At 48.7% G+C, this 19686-nt stretch overlaps 1 protein-coding gene across 1 annotated transcript in view; it reads right to left on the reverse strand.

The window, feature by feature from the left end:
* EBPL (EBP like) overlaps nucleotides 1-19686 on the reverse strand; it is a 36580-nt gene that overhangs the window by 7151 nt on the left and 9743 nt on the right. The window contains exon 2 of the mRNA XM_062194234.1: nucleotides 2743-2812. Coding sequence (XP_062050218.1) covers nucleotides 2743-2812 — 70 coding nt within the window. The remainder of the gene's footprint in view (nucleotides 1-2742; nucleotides 2813-19686) is intronic.

Genomic DNA, 19686 nt, shown 5'->3' on the forward strand with positions numbered 1-19686 from the left:
CTGCAAAGGCCCGCGGCTGCTGAGTCAGTGCTTCTAAAACTGCAGACAGTTCAGCAAAGCTACAGGACAGCCCGGCAGCAGGGGCACCAGGCTGGTGCTGGCCAGAGAGGCAGGATGGATGGGAAAGGCACCTGCTCTCAGAGTTCTGGCAGCTCCTCCCCTCCACTGCTGAACCTTGGTCATGTCTTTATTTGAACAGAGAGAGAGAGAGAGAGAATCTTCCACCCACAAGTTCACTCTCCAAATATCCCCAACAGCCAGGGTTGGGCCGGGCCAAAGCCAGATGCCGGGAAGCCCAGGCAGGTCTCACGGGTGGGTGGCAAGAACCTCAGCACTTGGGCCATCACTCACAGCTTTCCCAGCTGCATCAGCAGGGAGCTGGATTAGAAGCGGAGCAGCCAGGACTCAGACTAACACTCCCATCTGGGATGTGGGCATCAGGCAGTGGCTTCACCCGCTGCACCATGAGGCCTGCCCCGCACCACGAGGCCTGCCCCATACCACAAGGCCTGCCTCGCACCACGTCTTCGCTTGCTGAACATCTAGACAAGCAGGGGCTGGGTGGGAGGCTTACAAAGCTGGGTGCTGTGATGGCGTCCCTGGGTTTTCTGCAGGCTGAGGAGGACAGGGAAACGATGCGAAACACGGGCCAGAGGAGCCCCTGCTGTGGAGAGTGCAGCCTGCGAGAGGCCGAGGGTCTTCAGCTGGCTTCCAGCGCCTTCCATTCCAGGGAAGCCAAGCGCAGGCCCTGCCCCGCCCGGGGTCTCCCAGGTGGTTTTGTGCACTCTGAGTCTGAGAAGCGCTGCTAACATGGCGGCACTTACCAGACTGTTCCTGTCATGAAAACACAGTCAGCCCTGCCTATCATAGGGCCCACATCCAGGGGCTGCGCGTCTGCAGATGAAGCCAACAGCAGACGGAAAACACCTGGTGGAAAAAAACCCACCCCTCTACTGAACAAACTCTTCCTCCTGGTCATTATTGCCTAAACACTGCGCACTACAGCCTAAGGAGTACCTAGACAGAATTCGCATTGCACTGGGTATCATAAATAATCCAGAGATGATTCCACACCTACGGGAGGCTGTGTGTAGGGTCTATGCAACACTATGACACTTTTCACATTTTTCACTGGAGCCTCCTGGATCTGGGCAGCCACGGGGACTAGAACAATCCTGGTGGACACCCAGGCATGAAAAGGTGATGAGTGTGAAGACGACGATAAAGACCTGTCCGACATTCACATTTCGGAGCCAGATCCAGGTTCTCCACTTGCTCTGAAGCCAGCCAGGGTGGGAGGAAGGGCACGGGTGCTGACAGGGGAGCAGCGGGACACTCAACATGGGGCGTGAAGTCTCGGGCTGGGCGCTCCCTCCCCAGCCACCCTCAAGCAAAGGCTGACACAGACAGACGCCCCCCTGCACACTGCCTGCCCGAGCTCCACCCAGGCCCAGGCACTGACACAGCTGGACTCTGGCCACGGGGGCTCCGACTCCCCGAGAGACCACTGTCGGGGGCCTCAGGTATCAAAGAGGACCCATGTTTTGCTTTGAGAAGCTCTAGCTGGGGCCAACGAAACTCTCCAGAAGCTTCCCAGTACCAGTGATGAACAAGAGTCCCCATACTGATCGCGGCTAGGGCACAGAATTTCAGGGTCACAGGAGAAATGAGATAAACCACGCAGAGGTCTGGATGCAAACCCCGACAGCAGTTACGCTGAGCAAGGCGCTTTTCCTAAGGCGGCAGAGCACGCTGCTCCCGGCTCATTTAGCACACAGTTGGCAGGCCACCCCGACTGAGTGTTGACTGACAGCACGGAGACAGGGAGAGATTAGTTAATAGCTCCGCAGGGCAGTAACAGCTCTGGAAATTATCAAAAAGACTGCAGATAGAGGAGCACAATGCGAGAAGGTTGATGAAGAAAACACCCTCTCCCCCTCCCTGGTTTAAATGCTTCATCTGCACTCAGTACAACCATTTTAAAAAACATTTTATTCATTCATTCATTCATTATTTGAAAGGCAGAGAGAGAGGAGGAGGAAGGAAGGGAGAGAGACCCAGAGAGATATTCTATCTGCTGCTTCAGTCTCCAAGTATCGTTAATGGCCAGAGCTGGGCCAGGCCAAAACCAGGAGCCATGAACTCTATCTGGGCCTCCCATGTCAGCAGCAGGAACCCAAGTTCTTGGGCCATCACCTGCTACCTCCCAGGCTCATTATCACAGAAAGCTGGATCGGAAGTGGAGGTGTGGGACTCAATCCCAGGCACCCTGAGCAGGGGTGTGGGGGTTAAGTGGCGGCTTAACTCCCTGTGCCACCAGGCCTGTCCCTATTTTTTTTTTTTTTTTTTTTTTTTTTTACATTTTAAAAATATACCGCTCTACTGATATGTCATTTGCATACCATGCAAACTCACCAGTTTGAAGGATGGGTTACATCCACAGGTCTGATTCAGCACAATCTAATTTTAGAACATTTCGTTGCCCTCCCAACTTCAGAAGCCTGGACCCATCAGCAGCTGCTCCTCATTCCCCCCCAACACTCCCACCCCAGCCCTAGGCAACCACTAATCTATTTACCTGAGTCTGCAGATTCACATAAATGCAACCATCCAGTATGTGATACGGGCATTCTTTTTTCCTTTTTTTTTTTTTTTTTTTGGTCAGGCATTCATTTAACTGACAGTCATACTTGCAATCAATCTCTTTCAACACTTCAAATGCAAACATTCTTTGTTACTTACATAAAGACGCAATCAAGCCATCAGAATCGGCAACATTTCCCACCAAAGAGAAGTAGACAAAAGGGCCTTCCTAGAGAGAAGAAGACACGCTCTGGGTTAGCATCACAATCACAGGATGGTACTGCAGACACGCACGGCAAGGCAGCACCCCCAGGGCCTGCTCCCGGCAGGGCCACCTCACCCCACCCGCAGGGTGTGGTCCCCAGCCTGGCTACATGGACCTTGGAAATGGATATGCTCAAAGCCAGTGTACAGAACCATCATATTTTCAATAACTGGCAGCCTAACATCAGATGTATTCTTTTTCTCCCTATTGTCGAAAGATACTTATCAGGCACCTAGCTGAGCCCGATACTGTGTGTTTTTAAATTACTCCTGACTGTACATATTTATGGGGTATATGTGATACATGGGTGGGGAACCCTTTTTCTGCCAAGGCCATTTGGATATTTACAATATCGTTTGTGGGCCTCACAAAACTACCAACTTAAAAATTAGCCTGCTGTCAACTTCGGAATTTAGAGCCCTTCCTACGGTTGCCTTGGCGGGGACAAATGATCTTGCTGGCCCCGTCTAGCCCGTGGGCTGGTCATTCCCCACCCCTGCTGCTACACAATGATCAATCAGGGCAGTCAGCATTTCTCCTCTCCTTAAACATGCAAAAGATGTTTTGCTTAATCTGTAATAATTCTACACATTTAAAAATATTTATTTTAGGAGCCGGTGCTGTGGCGCAGTGGGTTAACACCCTGGTCTGAAGTGCTGGCATCCCATACGGGTGCTGGTTCCAGACCCAGCTGCTCCACTTACCATCCAGCTCTCTGCTATGGCCTGAGAAAGCAGTAGAAGATGGCCCAAGTCCTTGGTGCCCTGCATCCACGTGGGAGACCTGGAAGAAGCTCCTGGCTCCTGGCTTTGGATCAGTGCAACACCGGCCGTTGCGGCCAAATGGGGAGTGAACCATCAGATGGAAGACCTCTCTCTCTGCCTCTCCTCTCTCTGTGTAACTCTGACTTTCAAATAAAATAAATAAATCTTTTTTTTAAAGGTAGAGCGACAGGGAGAAGAAGAAGAGGCAGAGATCTTCCATCTGGTGGTATTCCCATTTGTGAGGTAAAATGTGGTGATTCTTTTCTTGTTTGTTCATTTAATTTGTCAGGCAGGAAAAGACAGAGACAAATAGACAGACATATATATAGAAAGAGCTCTCACCCACTATTCCCTCCTCAATTACCCACAACAGCCAGAGCTGGGCCAGGACGAAGCCAGCAGCCAGAAACTCAGAAACTCAATCTGGGCCTCCTACATTGGTGGCAAGGGCTCAAGCTGAGGCACCACCTGCTGCCTCCCAGGGGATACATGAGCAGGCAGCTGGAACAGGCAGTGGAGCTGGAACCCAGACCTGGATGTGGGATGCAGGCACCTTGAGCACCAAGCCTAATGCCCACCGCCTCTCCAGCTCCGGATCGCTGTTACCCTTCTGACAGTACACTGCTCCCTTCACCAGGCTGCCTCTTGGTGCCCTCCCAAACTCACAGTCTTCCTACTCTCATGTTTCTAAAGTTTCTGTGTTCTTAGGAGGACTGCTTAAGACTTAGTCACGCAGGTGCAGACAGAACACAGTGGAAAACTGCAAGGGATGCAACTTGGGCATGCGCACAGGGAAAACCCAACCTACAGAATCAAAAACCCAGCATGACTGGAATCTGAAGACAGGAGCTCCCTGGGAAGCCAGGGCTCCCCTGCCCAGGAGACCCGGTGCTGGAATCCATCCTACTAAACCTGGTTCTAAAGGGGCTGTGTCAAGCCCCTCCAATCAGAACCTGCCTCGCCAGCGTCCCATCTGCAAGCGTTTCCTGCCTAACACACACAACTTGCCCCAAACACCTGACCCCACCTCCTGTCTTCCTTCCTGGTCAGCCACACAAAGCTTTCCTATCCCTAAAGAGCGATGTCAAAGATTGATTGTTGAGAACTGGGTAGAGAACCCGCCTCATTCACTAAATCTATGCTATACGTTCCTTAAATGTGTACCTTCAGGAAACTGAAAATCTCAGTGCACTCCCTCATCAGTGCTGTGCAGTGTGCAGACTTCTAGGGAACCAGGAGAGCATGAGAGCCCCTCGGGTCCCCTCCCTCTCCTGCCCAGGTGCGGCTCTCAGCCTCTGTCCACTTAGCACATGGTTGAGATGGATCACACTTGCACGCTTGTTCTGTAAACACATCCATCTTCCCCATTCTGTCTCTAAGTGGATTCTAAAGCTGACACACCAATCAACAGCACTGACGATACTGATTATGGAAACACAGCTCACTGCCCAGGGCCACAGTTCCCTTCTCTACGGAGCCAGTATCTCAACTCCTAATAAGGGAGAAGGTTTCAAATAGAATATTATTCCCTCCATGAATTTCTCAAAACCAAGCTGTATTTTAGTTTGTTTCCTATTTTAGCCATTTTTTATCAGAATTTTTGTTTATCCTAGAGTTTACAAGTGTATTTTTTCCTGACAAAAGAGATCTGACTCAGGAATATCTTTTAGTTTCTTTCCATTTTCTCTCTAAACAGACTTTCAAGGGCCAGTGCTGTAGCACAATGGGTAAAGCCACTGCCTGGATGTCAGCATCCCGTAACAGCTCTGATTCGTGTCTTTGCTGCTCCACTTCTGATCCAGCATCCTGCTAATGGCTGGGGAAAGCAGTGGAAGGTGGCCTAAGTGTTTGGGCCCCTGCTACCCAAGGGGGAGACCTGGATGAAGCTCCTGGCTCCTGGCTTTGGCCTAGCCTAATCTTGGTTGGCCATTTGGGGAGTGAACCAGTGGTGGAAAATCTCTCTCTTTTTTCAAATAAATAAATAAATCTTAATAAAAAGTTTTCAAGCTGGTTTTTTAAAAATTTTCTTGACATTCTTGGAAAACGTGGTTTATCTAAGCATATATAAAAATTATATCCCGAGGCTGGTGTTGTGGTGTAATGAGTTAAGTCGCACCTGCAATGCCAGCATCTCATAAGGGTCTTTAGGCCCCTACACCCACCTGGAAGACCTGGATGAAGCTCCTGGCTCCTGGCTTTGGACTGGCCCAGCCCCAAGCATTGCGGTTATTTGGGGAGTGAACCAGCGGATGGAAGACCTCTCTTATCTCTCCCTCTCTCTCTGTAACTCTGCCTTTCAAATAAACAAAATAAAAAATATTTTAAAAACATTATATCCTTTAAGAGTTTTTAAAAAATTATGAGATAGCTATGTTTTTACACAAATAGGAACTCCCAGTCCACTTACTGTGCAACACTTTAGTCTCACCAGCCAATTTTTTATTTTTAGCATATCCATAGTGGAAAATCTATACTACTTCCTTGGCTTGGCCTGGGAACTTTCCAGACAAAGTGCATCCACTGGGCTGCCAGTTAAGGCAATGGGGCAGGGTTGAGTCTGATCCTTCCGAGGCCTCAGGACATCTGTGTGCAGAAGAAAGAGTCCCTAAGATTAGATGGTAGATCTCATCCTAAAACTAGATCCAACTTCCGCTAGCATCACCTCCAACACGACCAAACAGCAAAACACGTGTTGTGACATGGGGCTGAGGACTTTCCCTCAGAAGCAACTCCAAGGGTAAGAACAAGATGGGGACCTGGAAACCGGGGACACACAGGGACCTACACGTCTGTTACAAAGTCGTCTCCTGTCTCCACCTGCTGAAGCTCTGCTTAGTTCTCAAATCCCAGATCACATCTATCCCCCCTCCTTCTTTAAGATTTATTTTATGTGAAAGGGAGAGAGAAGAGGGATGAGGGGGATAAGAGAGGTAGAGGGATACAGATTTTCCATCCACTGGTTTACTCCCCAGAGAGCTGTAATGGCCAGGGCTGGACTAGGCCAAGGCCGGGAGCCAGGAACTCCACCCAGGTCTCCCACGTGGGTGGCAGGGGCCCAAGCCTTTGGACCATCTTCTGCTGCTTTCCCAGGTGCATCAGCAGAGGGTTGGACGGGACCAGCGCTCAGATACGGGATGCCAACATCGCTAAGCTGCTATGCCACAACACCAGCCTCCAAATCCCTCTTCTTCCAAGGAAACTTCCCAGAGCTCGTAGTGAGGAACAATTTCTCACTCTCAAGTAACTCCCACATTATAAAGCTGTGTTTCTGCAATCACCGGTTGTCTGCTGGTGATGGTTTTCTGGCTCCCATTGGGGCGTGCGTCTCTGGGACCTGGAATATTGTCATCTCCACCTTGGGATCCTCTGGACCCCAGGTGAGAGTTCATGTTCTGAGTCTGTTGACCCTGAACTGACAACTGAACATAATGCATTGGTTTAAAAGATGGCTGCCCTGATGAAGTGTTTAGAATGCACTACGAGTTTCTTATTACATTAATGTCCTAAATGTAAAGGCAGTGTGTGTGTGTGTGTGTGCGCGCGCAGTGTAATGACTGTATCTGTGCCTTCAAATGCTGACAGATCAGATGACAGCGCCTCCAAAAAGAATGATTTCACTTCCTCCTCCCTGCCCCCAACAGCCCATTCCCACAGGCACAGTCTGTCTTTTCTGTTTTCCAAATGGCTGATGACTACATGTTTACTAAAAGAATAAGAGATAAAAACAGGAAACAAGAGGGGCATGTAAAATAAGAGAGTTAAGGGAAAAAAAAAATCTCAGACCATCCAATTAGAAAATGGGTAAGTGAAATGACAAGACATTTCATCAAACAGGATACACAGACGGCAAATAAACAGCGAAAATATGCTCGATGTCATTAACCACCAGGGAAATGCAGACCGAAACCACAATGAGAGACCACCACGGGACTATCAAAGCAGCTAAAATAGAAAGTACTGGCAACACCAAATGCTGGTGAGGATTTGGAGAAACTGGACCACTCACACTGCTGGTGGTCAAGGTGGCACAGCCACCCTGGAAACTAAAATTTGGCAGTTTCTTCTAAAGCTAACTCTGCAGGGGCCATGTGATCCAGATACCGGCCACTGGAGTGCTTATATTTTGCAAACATCGAAACTCAGGTTCACATGGAAACATGTACACAAATGACCATGGCAACTTGACTGGTCACAGCCAAACACTGGAATGTCCTTCGTGGAAACAAAAGTAAAGATGGCTGCACTTCGGCCAAGAGGGGTACAGCTGCTCTGAGCCTCAGAGGTCACATCTGACAAGGACTGCACCTGCCTCACAGATACAACTCCCTCAGTCTGTAACATCTGGATTGTAAATTAGACAGACTGCAAGTCCTAACCATGGGACTTCTGATGACCAGCTGCTCACCGACACCCCGACCCACCCCACCCCCAGCAACCGGTCCTGTATGGCAGAGCGCACACACCAACCCGAACTCACTCAGAACAGCCCATGTCACTGAAAGGGCCAATCAAAAATGCCTTGGAACAAGATGCTTCATTTCACCCCACTGTCCCCTTTTCTTCTTCTTCTTCTTCTTCTTTTTTTTTTTTTTTTTTTTTTTTTTTTTGACAGGCAGAGTTAGATAGTGAGAGAGAGAGAGACAGAGAGAAACTTCCTTTTCCATTGGTTCATCCCCCAAATGGCAGCTACGGCCGGCATGCTGCGCCGATCCAAAGCCAGGAGCCAGGAGCCAGGTGCCTCCTCCTGGTCTCCCAGGCGGGTACAGGGCCCAAGCACTTGGGCCATCTTCCACCGCCCTCCCGGGCCACAGCAGAGAGCTGGACTGGAAGAGGAGCAACCGGGACAGAATCCGGCGCCCCAACTGGGACTAGAACCCGGGGTGCCGGCACCGCAGGCGGAGGATTAGCCAAGTGGGCTGGCAGTGCCAGCCCCCTTTCTTCTTTAAAAACAAAAACCAAGTCCTTCTTCCCTTCAATAGAATACTTGTTTGGTTTCTAACTGAATCCGTATTTCTTGATTGGCAAATTTATTTTGTACCTGAATAGAGATTTTTTTTTAGTTTAATTTTGTTTATACTTTTTTTTTTTTAAAGATACTACTTGAAAGGCAGAGAGAGAGAGAGAGAGAGAAAAGAGATCTTCCATCTACTGGTTCACTCCCTCAAATGGCCGTAATGGGCCAAGCTGAACCCAGGCTGAAGCCAGGAGCTTCTTCCAGGTCTCCCACATGCGTGCAGGGGACCAAGCACTTGACCATCTTCCACAGACTTCCCAGGTGCATTAGCAGGGAGATGGACTGGAAGTGGAGCAGACGAGACTCGACCTGGGATGTGGGCAACACATGTGGAGGCTACAGCGCCATCCCCTTGGTTTACACCTTCAATGGGTGAATGAATGGCTAAAAAACAAGCCTATGTATACCCTGGACTACTCAGCCATGACAAAGAACCAGCTATGGATACACTGGACAACTCAGATGCATCTCCATGGAACTGAGCTGGGAGACAAAGCCAACCCCCAAGGAGACCATTGGTACACACACATTGGCTTGAAATGATACATTTTAGAAATGAAGGACATATGCCAGGGTAGTAGCCAGGGGTGTGTGTTGGGGGAGGCTGAGTGTAGTTAACAGAAGGAGAAGCACCAGGGATCCTTGTGGTATTTGAATGGTGTGGTATCCTTTCACAAACCTAACCAGTGAACAAAAGCTCACAGCAGGCACGTTTGCATTTGTGCAGGTGCACGCAGGCGCACACACAGGTAAAACCGGAAAGCCTGAATCCAGAGATCAGTGTCGACATTCCAGCTGTGCCTACTGCAGTGCTGTATAGCCTTCCTGAAACCACCGACAATAGACACCCCCTCCCCGATCCCGGAATCCTTGTCTTTGCTGTCTGTTGAGGGTCCCTGATACAGACAGCCGCGGCTGCAGCCAGCTCTGTAACCCAGGCTGCACAAATGGACTCAGTGGAACCCGGGAGTTCCCTGGAGTTCACGTTGGAGGTCCCAGAGGCCATCCTAGAACACGCACACTATGCAGAGGGGCAGGATCTGTTAACCGCGTGCTCATGGGGACCTTTTCTGCCCCTTCCCTCTGCACCCTCTTGTTCTCTTAGCTGCCTTCAAGGCACGCCAACTAACTGCAGCAAACTCCCAATCCCGCCTTCAACGAGGGACGAGAGACGCTGATGCTGGTTTTGATGTTATTTCCCCCCTGTGATCCGAGTAAACGTTTTCTTTTCAGCAGAGGAACTCAGCTTTTATTATAACAACGGTGTGTGCATGAGTGGGCGGGCCATCGCGGGAACCTGGGCAAAGCCCACAGGAAACTCTATTACTTCTGCGGCCGGCGCCGCGGCTCACTAGGCTATTCCTCCATCTGTGGCGCCGGATTCTGTCCCAGTTGGTCCTCTTCCAGTCTAACTCTCTGCTGTGACCCAGGAATGCAGTGGGGGATGGCCCAAGTGCCTGGGTCCCTGCACCTGCATGGGAGACCAGGAGGAAGTACCCGGCTCCTGGCTTTGGATTGGCGCAGCTCCAACCGTAGCAGCCATTTGGGGGGTGAACCAACTGAAGGAAGACCTTTCTCTCTAGCTGTCAAATAAATTAAAAAAGAAAAGAAAAGAAAAGAAAAGAAACGGAATTACTTCTGACAACTGCATGCAAGCTTATTATTATCTCAAAACACAAAATTAAAAAACCAGGTAGAGAAAGACATGGACGAAAGAATAACATTACTAATTAAATGACACTTTTTTAAATAGCAATTTCCAGGACTTTTCTTCTTGGTTTAGAGTAGGCAGGCCTCTGGCCTCGGAAAGCTCATTATCTGGTTGGACAACAGTTTCCAATTTCACAAAGGTTGGAGGAGGATGAGCGAGTTTGGGCAGTGAGGGGAGGCTTCTGAGGGAGGCAGGCGGCGAGCTGGAACTCGGTGGGCAGTGGAAAGGGGCGACAGGCAGGGAGGCAGGGCGGTGGGAGGCCTGGCAGTCGGGGCTCCACGCTGCCCAGCACTGGCCGGGAGACTCAACAGTATTAAGCATCATGCAACCACCACCACGTCCACCTCGGCAAGCGCCCATCCTGCCAAACCAAAATCCTGTACCCACTAAACAGTAATTCCCCACCCCTCACCTGGCCCCTGGCAACCACTGTTTCACTTTCTCTGAATTTCACTACTCTAGGTACCCCCCATAGGTGGAAGTCACACAGTGTCTTTCTGCCTCTGGCTTGTTTCACTTAGCACGGTGTCCTCAATGTCTACCCATATGGGAACGTGTGTCAGAGCATCTCTCCTTTTTAAAGGCTAATATTCCACTGTACGCATATAAAGGTATCCCTCTACATGCGTGGGTGACTGGTCCCAAGACCCTCCCATGGACCCTCCAGGACCCTCAAGTCTTCACAAAGCATTTGCATGTAATCTATGCATATTGTTTCTTATATTTTAATCATTTCTAGATTACTTATCATACTTAATACAATGTAAATTTTATGTAAATAGTTGCTAAGCTATATTTTTGTTTGAATGTTTTATTTTATTTATTTGAAATGCAGAGTTAGAGAGAGGGAGGGACGTATATAGAGGTATCTTCCATCCCCCGATTCACTCTCCAAAAGACTGCAACTGCTGGAGCTGGGCCAGGCTGACGCCAGGAGCTTCATCTAGGTCTCCCACTTGGGCATCAAGGGCCCAAACATTTGGGTCACCTTCCACTGCTTTTCCCAGGCCATTAGCGGGGAGCTAGATTAGAAGTGGAGCAGCTAGGACATGAATCAGCGCCCATATGAGATGCTGGAATTGCATGCAGTGGCTTTACCCACTATGCCACAACACCAACCCCAGCTAAGCTGTATTTTTTAAGGGATAACAAAAAAAAAGTCTGTACATGTTCAACAGATACATTTTTTTTTATATATATTTTCAACCCACAGTTGGCTGAATCCTCAGATTTGTAATTCACAGATATTTCATATTCACAGATGACAACTCTATCACATTTTGTTTATTCTTTTGTCAATGGATATTTTGGTTGTCCCCATCTTTTTTTGTGACTAACGTTGCCACAAATACTGGTGTGCAAGTATCTCAGGTTTCAATTCTTTTGCATGTCCACGCAAAAGTAGAATTGCTGGCTCACAGGGTAATCCTATGATCAAGGTCCTGAGGACCAGCCATAGGCCTTTCACAGCAGCTGCCATCATTCTGCATTCCCACTAGCGATGCACCAGGGTTCCAATTTCCATATCCTCGTTCAGCACTTACTGTTTTCCTTTGTTGTTGCTGTTTTTTTTATAATCTTCATCTTAGTGGTTGTGAATTGGATCTCATTATGGTTGTGATTTGCATTTCTCTAATGACTAGTGATGTTGAGCCTCTTTCATGTACTTATTAACCATCTGTTTATCTTTTTTTTTTTTGGAGAAACATCTATTCAAATCTTCTGTCCATCTTTGAAGTTCTTGGTTATCTATTTATTTATTTATTAGATTTACTTATTTATTTGAAAGGCAGTTTTAGACAGAGAGACAGACAGAGAGAGAGAGAGAGCTTTAGTTTGTTGGTTCACGCCCCAAGTGGCTGCAACAGCCAGAGCTGGACCAAGCTGAAGCCAGGAGACTGGAGCTCCATCTGGGTCTCCCACACAGGTGCAGGGGCCCAACGACTTGGGCCATCTTCTACTGCTTTCCCAGGTACAACAATAGGGAGTTGGATAGGAAGTGGAGCAGCCAGGATTCAGACTGGCGCTCATATGGGATGCTGGTGTGGCAGGCAGGGGCTTAACCACTCACTGCACCAAAACTCCCATCTTTGTGGTTTTGTTGTTGTTAAAAGTTTTTAAACAGGGCTCTCAGTCCTTGATACTTGAAGGAGGCAGGCCAGACTGGCCCAAAGGCAAGATCAACTGATCATTCTGGTGAAGTCCAAGCACTTACTGAAGCACAGCAGTGGTCACTGTCACAAGAACCCGTGGACAGGATCTGTGACGCCATCACAGCAGCCAGGGGTCTGCAGTGAATCTTCAATGCCTATTCTGTTGTCACCGGAAAACCTATTTGAACTTTAAAAGCCCAGGGAAGCCTTCCCTCTTGGAAGGGGTCGGGGGTGGAGGGTGCCTCTAAACCTGGACAGCAGACTCGCTCACCCACTGAGCAGACTGCGTGACAGCAGCCTCTTTCTCTGGCTACATCTGACCAGCGGTACAGCTCCTTGGAGGCAGGTGCACAAGGCTGATCACACACAACGAACACCAGCTCCGTGGATGGCAAGCGCTCACAGGCAACCCAGGCTGATTCTGCGGACCCAGACGGGTGCCTTGCAAAGGCCCTTGTTTGCAGCATCCACCACATGGAGCAAATGCCCTCCTGTGGCAGCAGCGACAGGGCCGTCGCAGACACGGGGCAGGTCTGCTGGGGCAGTGCACACCAGCGTTACTGAGCAGCAGGCCATGGTTCTCTTGGGTGCTGCTGTGGCTCCTCCCCTTTCTAAATGGGAAGATGGATTTGGGTAGTTTTTCTTCCGTCTCCTCGCAGGGCCTGACAATACAGCTGCTCCTTCTCAGAAGACCCTCAGGCTGGTCACTGTTTCTCTTATGGTCACAGCAAGCAGGTGGGCCTGTTGCTTGACAACAAAACCAGGGGTCTAGGTGACATCTCCAGAACATCCTGGGATTCTGAGTCTGGCCTGTTCTCACCAGGAGAAATGTCAGTCTACAGCAGACACAGGCCTACCACTGCATGCCACACTGTCCACAGCTCTCGGGCAGTATCAGACTCAACGCAGGGCTCAACAAAGGGTGCAGAGGCCCAGCTTCAGATTGAGGCCAACTACCATCCTCCTGCAGATTCTTTGGGAGCTTCTGAACCAAGTGTGTTCCAACCACACAGAGACCTGGGCTCCAAACCACAGGAAATCCTGATCTGTTTGATCAGGAGAACTGGAGAGGATGGAGACAAACACAGCGTCTTCCATCAGCTCATTCTTCTAGTAAACAAACTACGTAGTACTTTTCTCTCTTGAAATTACTCAGGCCGTGGAGCATAATGCTTATACTAACTTGCAGAATCAACAGGGAAGGTTACCAGTGCCACACGTCTTTAACCAATAATGCATGATGGTCAAGATCCAGCCATCTGTGACTAAAGTTCAAGTCTGAGCTCAACAAGCACCCTGAGGATCAGAGGAGTGGGGCTTGGTAGGCAGCAGGGGGCGGTATGTAGGATGCTGCCATCACCAGGAAGGCAGAGCTTGAAGCGAGTTAGGCTCCAGGTGTGGTGCTGGAGAGCAAAAACAACTCCCCTCAAGGTCATATCCCTGGAGTCAACCAACCTCAGACTGAAAATATCGTTAGGTCTACGAAGGTTGTGTCTGTGCTCAACACATTCAGACTCCTCCCCCTGTCATAAACAATAACAACAGCACAACAAGTTACATAGCACTTACATTGTATTAGGTGCTACAAGGAAATCCAAGATGACTGAAAGTGCACAGAAGGATAGGGAGGCTCGGTGCAAACATTTTGCCACCTTACATTGACTTGGGCATCATGGAGTTTGGTGTCAGCAGGGGCTGCTGGAACCAAGGCCCTATGGATTCAGAGGGATGACTGCAACAGACAGCGTTTTTTTTTTGTTTGTTTGTTTTGTTTTTTTTACAGTCACGGCCACTTTCACCTCTCTGGCACTTTTCTACCAAACAAACTGGTGTTTCAGCTGTCAGCACTGCTCTCTATCACCCGGTTACTTGAGCCTCAGTAAACCACAGGGCAAACCTGCTCATCTTCTGTAGCCTCTCCTGCCAGGGAGAAGATACTGGAATAGCAATGGTACCCAGCTTCCAGGGGCTCAGAGTACTTGGCCCTAGACAGACACACACACAGACACTCACTCTCTCTCTCTCTCTCTCTGCTATAAACCAGGGCTGGTGGATTTCAGCCTGCTGGGAGGTAGCGACACCCTTCAATTGTCAAAGCCTTTCCTGATGGGAGCCAATGGGAATTTTCATGATGGAGTTTGGCAGCTCCATACTGAGGGTGCAAATGTACAACTGTGCACAAAGGATGAACAGGAAGGAGAGCCAATGGTCATGAATGACAAAGAACTCTCCTGAGTCATATTCCCTCTCCAGATTACCTGTGCCCTTTCGGTAAATGACTGGGCACCAAAATACCAGCCCTGGCATCCTCCTGGGTCTGGGATTATCATCTCCAGACAACAGACCATTTCTCCTCCCCTGGCCCAAATCTGTGGTCTCCACAATGCCCAGCACATTGGCATTCCAGCATGATTTTTTGTTACTCTCCTGCTATTCCTTCCAGTGGTATAATGTAACATTTTATCTCACTGTACGAAACAGTACCAAGTTGGGGCTGGCGCTGTGGCACACCAGGTTAAGCCTCCGTTTGTGGCGCCAGCATCCCATATGGGTGCCAGTTCAAGTCCTGGCTGTTCCACTTCCAATCCAGCAACCTGCTAGTGGCCTGGGAAAGCAGTGGAAGATGGTCCAAGTGCTTGGGCCCCTGCAACTGTGTGGGAGACCTGGAAGAAGCTCCTGGCTTCAGATCGGCTCAGTTCCGGCTGTTGTGGCCATCTGGGGAGTGAACCAGCAGATGGAAGGCCTCTCTCTCTCTCTCTCTCCCTCTCTGTCTGTAACTCTTCCTCTTAAATAAATAAATCTTTTTTAAAAAAAAAAAAAGTCAGAAAAAGAAAAGGTACAAAGTTAGGGATAAAAGCTCCTGACTCCCAACCTCACTCCCTAGAAACAATCATCGTTTTGTTCCATGGGAGACTAAGAAACTTCATGTCTGTGCTATTAGGTAGTCAGAGTTAAAATACTTCCTCTCTGCTATTAGCTTTTCTACTGTTAACCCAGAGGGTGATGAAGAAAATTCCCTAATATTTATTTAGTTAAAAAATGTTAAAGTTGCATACCAGGAAATTTGATTTTAAAAATACAGGAATGTTCCTTTTAGATGCTCCAAGACGTGACTGAACTAAACCCATATAATTGAGGTGCTAACAAAATCAGCTTAATAACAAAAATGTATCATGGTAAATTAACAAAAGCCAGTCTCATGTCCACTCTGGACACCCTGATATGGGTCACGGATGTCTTAACAGGGGGTCTTAACTGCTTGGCTGAACACCCACGCCAAATGTGATTTCAACAACATACTTGATACACTGCAAGAAACCTACAAGTCAGAACTCTGATCAAAGAAACGTTCAAGCTGTTGCAGACACTGCTATTCATAAGTAAATGACTGATTTATAAAGCAGGCTCCATTTACTCATGGCAATCCTAAAAATGTCGCAGAAAAAAGGCTTTATATATAAATAAAGAAGAACAGGAATTGAGGCTGACTTTGTACTTGAGTGTGTGTGTGAGGTGTTTAGGTGTGTTTGAATGAAGACCCAGAGAAAACATGGCAACGTGTGTGACTGAGAGAAGGAAGTGGGGCAGGTGGTGCGTCCTGCGAATGCTGATTACCATCTTCAGATCTGACTCACACTTGCAGCCTAATGAGGCCAGATTTGTCCACGTCATAGCAACAGCACACATCACTGCTTCCAGAAAGATCAGCGGCAGCAGCCTCCCACGGCCGTGGATGACAAGGCCTCAGAGACCATAAACGCACACTGCCAGCCGCTGGGCCGTTCAGGAGATGTCGACTTTCATCTGGCGGAACTGTCCCAACAGATGGATGTCATCTGTCACTGTGGACCATGCTGGCGCCTGCAGAACTGCAGTCTGTCACTCCCACGACATGGCGGCTTAGAGACGGGTTTAGTAGTCGAAAACATCTCTCTCGGGGGCTGGCCCTGTGACACACACGGTAAAGCTGCCGCCTGCAATGCTGGCGTCCCATAGGTGCTGGTTCGTGTCCCGGCTGCTCCACTCCAGGTCCAGCTCCTTGGGAAAAGCAGGAGATGGCCCAAGTGCTTGAGCCTCTGCCACCCACATGGGAGACCTGGAAGAAGCTCCTGGCTTCAGCCTGGCCCAGCTCTGGTCATTGTGGCCAACTGGGGAGTGAACCAGTGGATGGAAGACCTCTCTCTCTGTAATTCTGGCTTTCAAATAAACAAATAAATCTTTAAAAAAGAAAGAAAGAAAGAAAGAAAGAAAGAAAGAAAGAAAGAAAGAAAGAAAGAAAGAAAGAAAGAAAGAAAGAGAGAGAGAGAGAGAGAGAGAGAGAAGAGAAGAGAAGAGAAGAGAAGAGAAGAGAAGAGAAGAGAAGAGAAGAGAAGAGAAGAGAAGAGAAGAGAGAAGAGAAGAGAAGAGAAGAGAAGAGAAGAGAAGAGAAGAGAAGAGAAGAGAAGAGAAGAGAAGAGAAGAGAAGAGAACAACATCTCTCTTCGCTTAAGAATACATTCTTTGGAGGGCAGGTGTTTAGTGTAGAGGTTAAACCACCAGTCAGGACATCCACATTGCAGTCCCTAGGTTTAGTTCCCAGTCCCAGATCCTGATTCCAGCTTCCCATTAATAATGTGATCTCTTGGAGGCCACAGGGATAACGTAGGTAATGGGAGTCCTGCTACCCACTGGTTGAGTTCTCGGCTCCTGGCTTCAACCTGGCCTAGCCCCACCATTGTGGACATTTGGGGGAGTGAACCAGTGAATGGCAGGTCTTTCTCTCTCTTAAGAAAAAAAAAAAAAAAAAAGGAAAGAAAAGAAAGAGAAAACAAAACAGAACAGGGCCAGTGTTGCCGGCCAAGTCAATGCTTGAGATGTCAGCATCTCATACTGGAGCAGCAGTTCGAGTCCTGGCAGTTCCCCTTCTGAGAAGGCAGCAGAAGATGGTCCAAGTAACTGGACCCTGCCACCCATGCAGGAGACCTGGATGGAGTACATGCTTCCTAGCTTTGACCTGGCCCAGCCCCAGCCATTACAGCCATTTCAGGGAGTGAATCAGTGGATCAAAGTTCTCTCTCTCTCTGCCTTTTCAACAAATCTTTGCTTTGTTTTTAGAAAGCATACCTCTTCTGCTGAGAGAGTTGTTGCTTTTCAGATCAGAGATTAGAAGGCAAAGTTCCAAGGATCATTTTAACTGGACATGTGCATTATCACTTTAATAAACAAGGACATAATGAAAATGGAAAACTCATCCAGGGCAGGCCTTTGGCCCAGAGCTTAAGTTCCCAGTTAGGACACTGCAGCCCATGTTGGGGTGCCTGGGGTTGAGTCCCTGCTCTGCCCTTGATCACAGCTTCCTGTTGAGGAGCATCCTGGGGGGCAGCAGTGATGGCTCCAGTACTTCGGCCCCTGCCACCCACATGGGAGACCCAGGAGTTCCAGCTGCAGTCTGGCCCAGCCCTGGGTAAAAAACAGCATTTGGAGAGGGAAGTAGTGGATGAGAGTTCTCTGAAATAAATAGAAATAAATAAAGCATAGAGTATGGCGAGAAGGAGGCATGAAGGGGACAGAGGCAGAGGGAACTACATTTACTGAACTCTGCCACACGCCTTCATCCTTGCCACTCAACATGGTCCACAGCCTGGGCATCACCCAGGAGCTGGCTGTCGAGGCAGAACCTTGGCCAACCCATGGGTGATTCTGTTCAAGTTTAACTTTGAGGTGCACTGCCCTCAGTGTCAAAGCTTCACTGTGGTGTAGTGGGTAAAGACACCGCCTGCAGTCTGGCATCCCATATGGCCACCGGGTCGAGTCCTGGCTGCTCCACTTGCAATCCAGTTCTGCTATAGCCTGGGAGGGCAGTGGAGGATGGCTCAAGTGCTTGGGTCCCTGCCCCCATATGGGAGACCTGAAAGAAGCTCCTGGCTCCTCATTTCAGATTGGCCCAGCTCTGGTTGTTGCAGTCATTTGAGGAGTCAACCGGCAGATGGAAGACTCTCTCTCTCTGTTTCTCTATAACTCTGCCTTTGAAATAAATACATGAATCTATAAATAAATAAATAGATAGGTAGAGCTGCAGGAATCCTGAAAACAGTGATAAGTCCAAAGTCAGTGATAATGTGCAAGGGGCATCAGGAAATGTTTTAAAACATGATGGGGGGGGGGGGGGGGGAGATGTGGCACTGTGGCATAGCAGGTAAAGCCACTGCTTGCGGTGTTGGCATCCCATATGGCCTCAGATAGAGATTGAGTCCCAGTTGCTCCACTTCCCATCCAATTCTCTGCTGTGACCTGGGAAAGCAGTGGAGGATGGACCAAGTGCTTGGGCCCCTGTGCCCACGTGGGAGACCTGGAGGAGGCTCCTGGCTTCATATCAGCCCAGCTCCAGCTGTTGCAGCCATTTGGGGAGTAAAGCAATAGATGGAAGACCTCTCTCTGCCTCTGCTTCTCTGTAACTCTGCCTTTCAAATAAATAAATAAATCTGAAAGAAAGGAAGGAAGGAAGAAAAAAAACGAAGAAAACATGATGGGAGGGTTGTATGGCCAGACTGTGGTGGTTGCTGCACAACTAGGGAATCATCCAAATTCACCCACCTGTATACAAAACGGGCGCATGCTAATGGACAGAGATGACAGCTCAACAACATCGGTGGAGGTGGGGGAAAGAGAATTTAGAAAAGTGGTTGCTTTCTCTACAGATGCAGATCTGTATCTCAGCAGTTTTCACCTGTAATGATGATCTGTCCAAACACAAAGGAGAAATACAGCAACCATAAAATATTCAGAAAAAAACTCTGAGAGACTGTGTAACAGAAGCTTTACACAGACTGGGATCCACTCAGTTCTTACATGGGTGGACACCATATTAAAAGATATCATTTAACCTCAAACTCATCTAGAAATTTCAGAAAATCACAAATCAAAATACCAAGTGTTGTAACGTGGTGAATTAAATCTAAAGTTCATCTGGAAGGATATCAATACATTTTTGAAGTGTTTGTAAATGATGATGGGGAGAAATATACTTTATCAAACATTGAGACATTATAATGCTAAGGGGCCGGCGCAGTGGCACAGTAGGTTAAGCCTCCGCCTGAAGCATTGGCATCCCATATGGGTGCAGCTTCCAATCCAGCTCCCTGCTAATGCGCTTAGGAGAGCAGTGGAAGATGGCCCAAGTGTTCAGGCCCATGCACCCACATGGGAGACCCAGAAGA

The sequence above is a fragment of the Lepus europaeus genome, chromosome 6 (genome assembly GCF_033115175.1).
Source record: "Lepus europaeus isolate LE1 chromosome 6, mLepTim1.pri, whole genome shotgun sequence".
Classification (NCBI taxonomy): domain Eukaryota; kingdom Metazoa; phylum Chordata; class Mammalia; order Lagomorpha; family Leporidae; genus Lepus; species Lepus europaeus.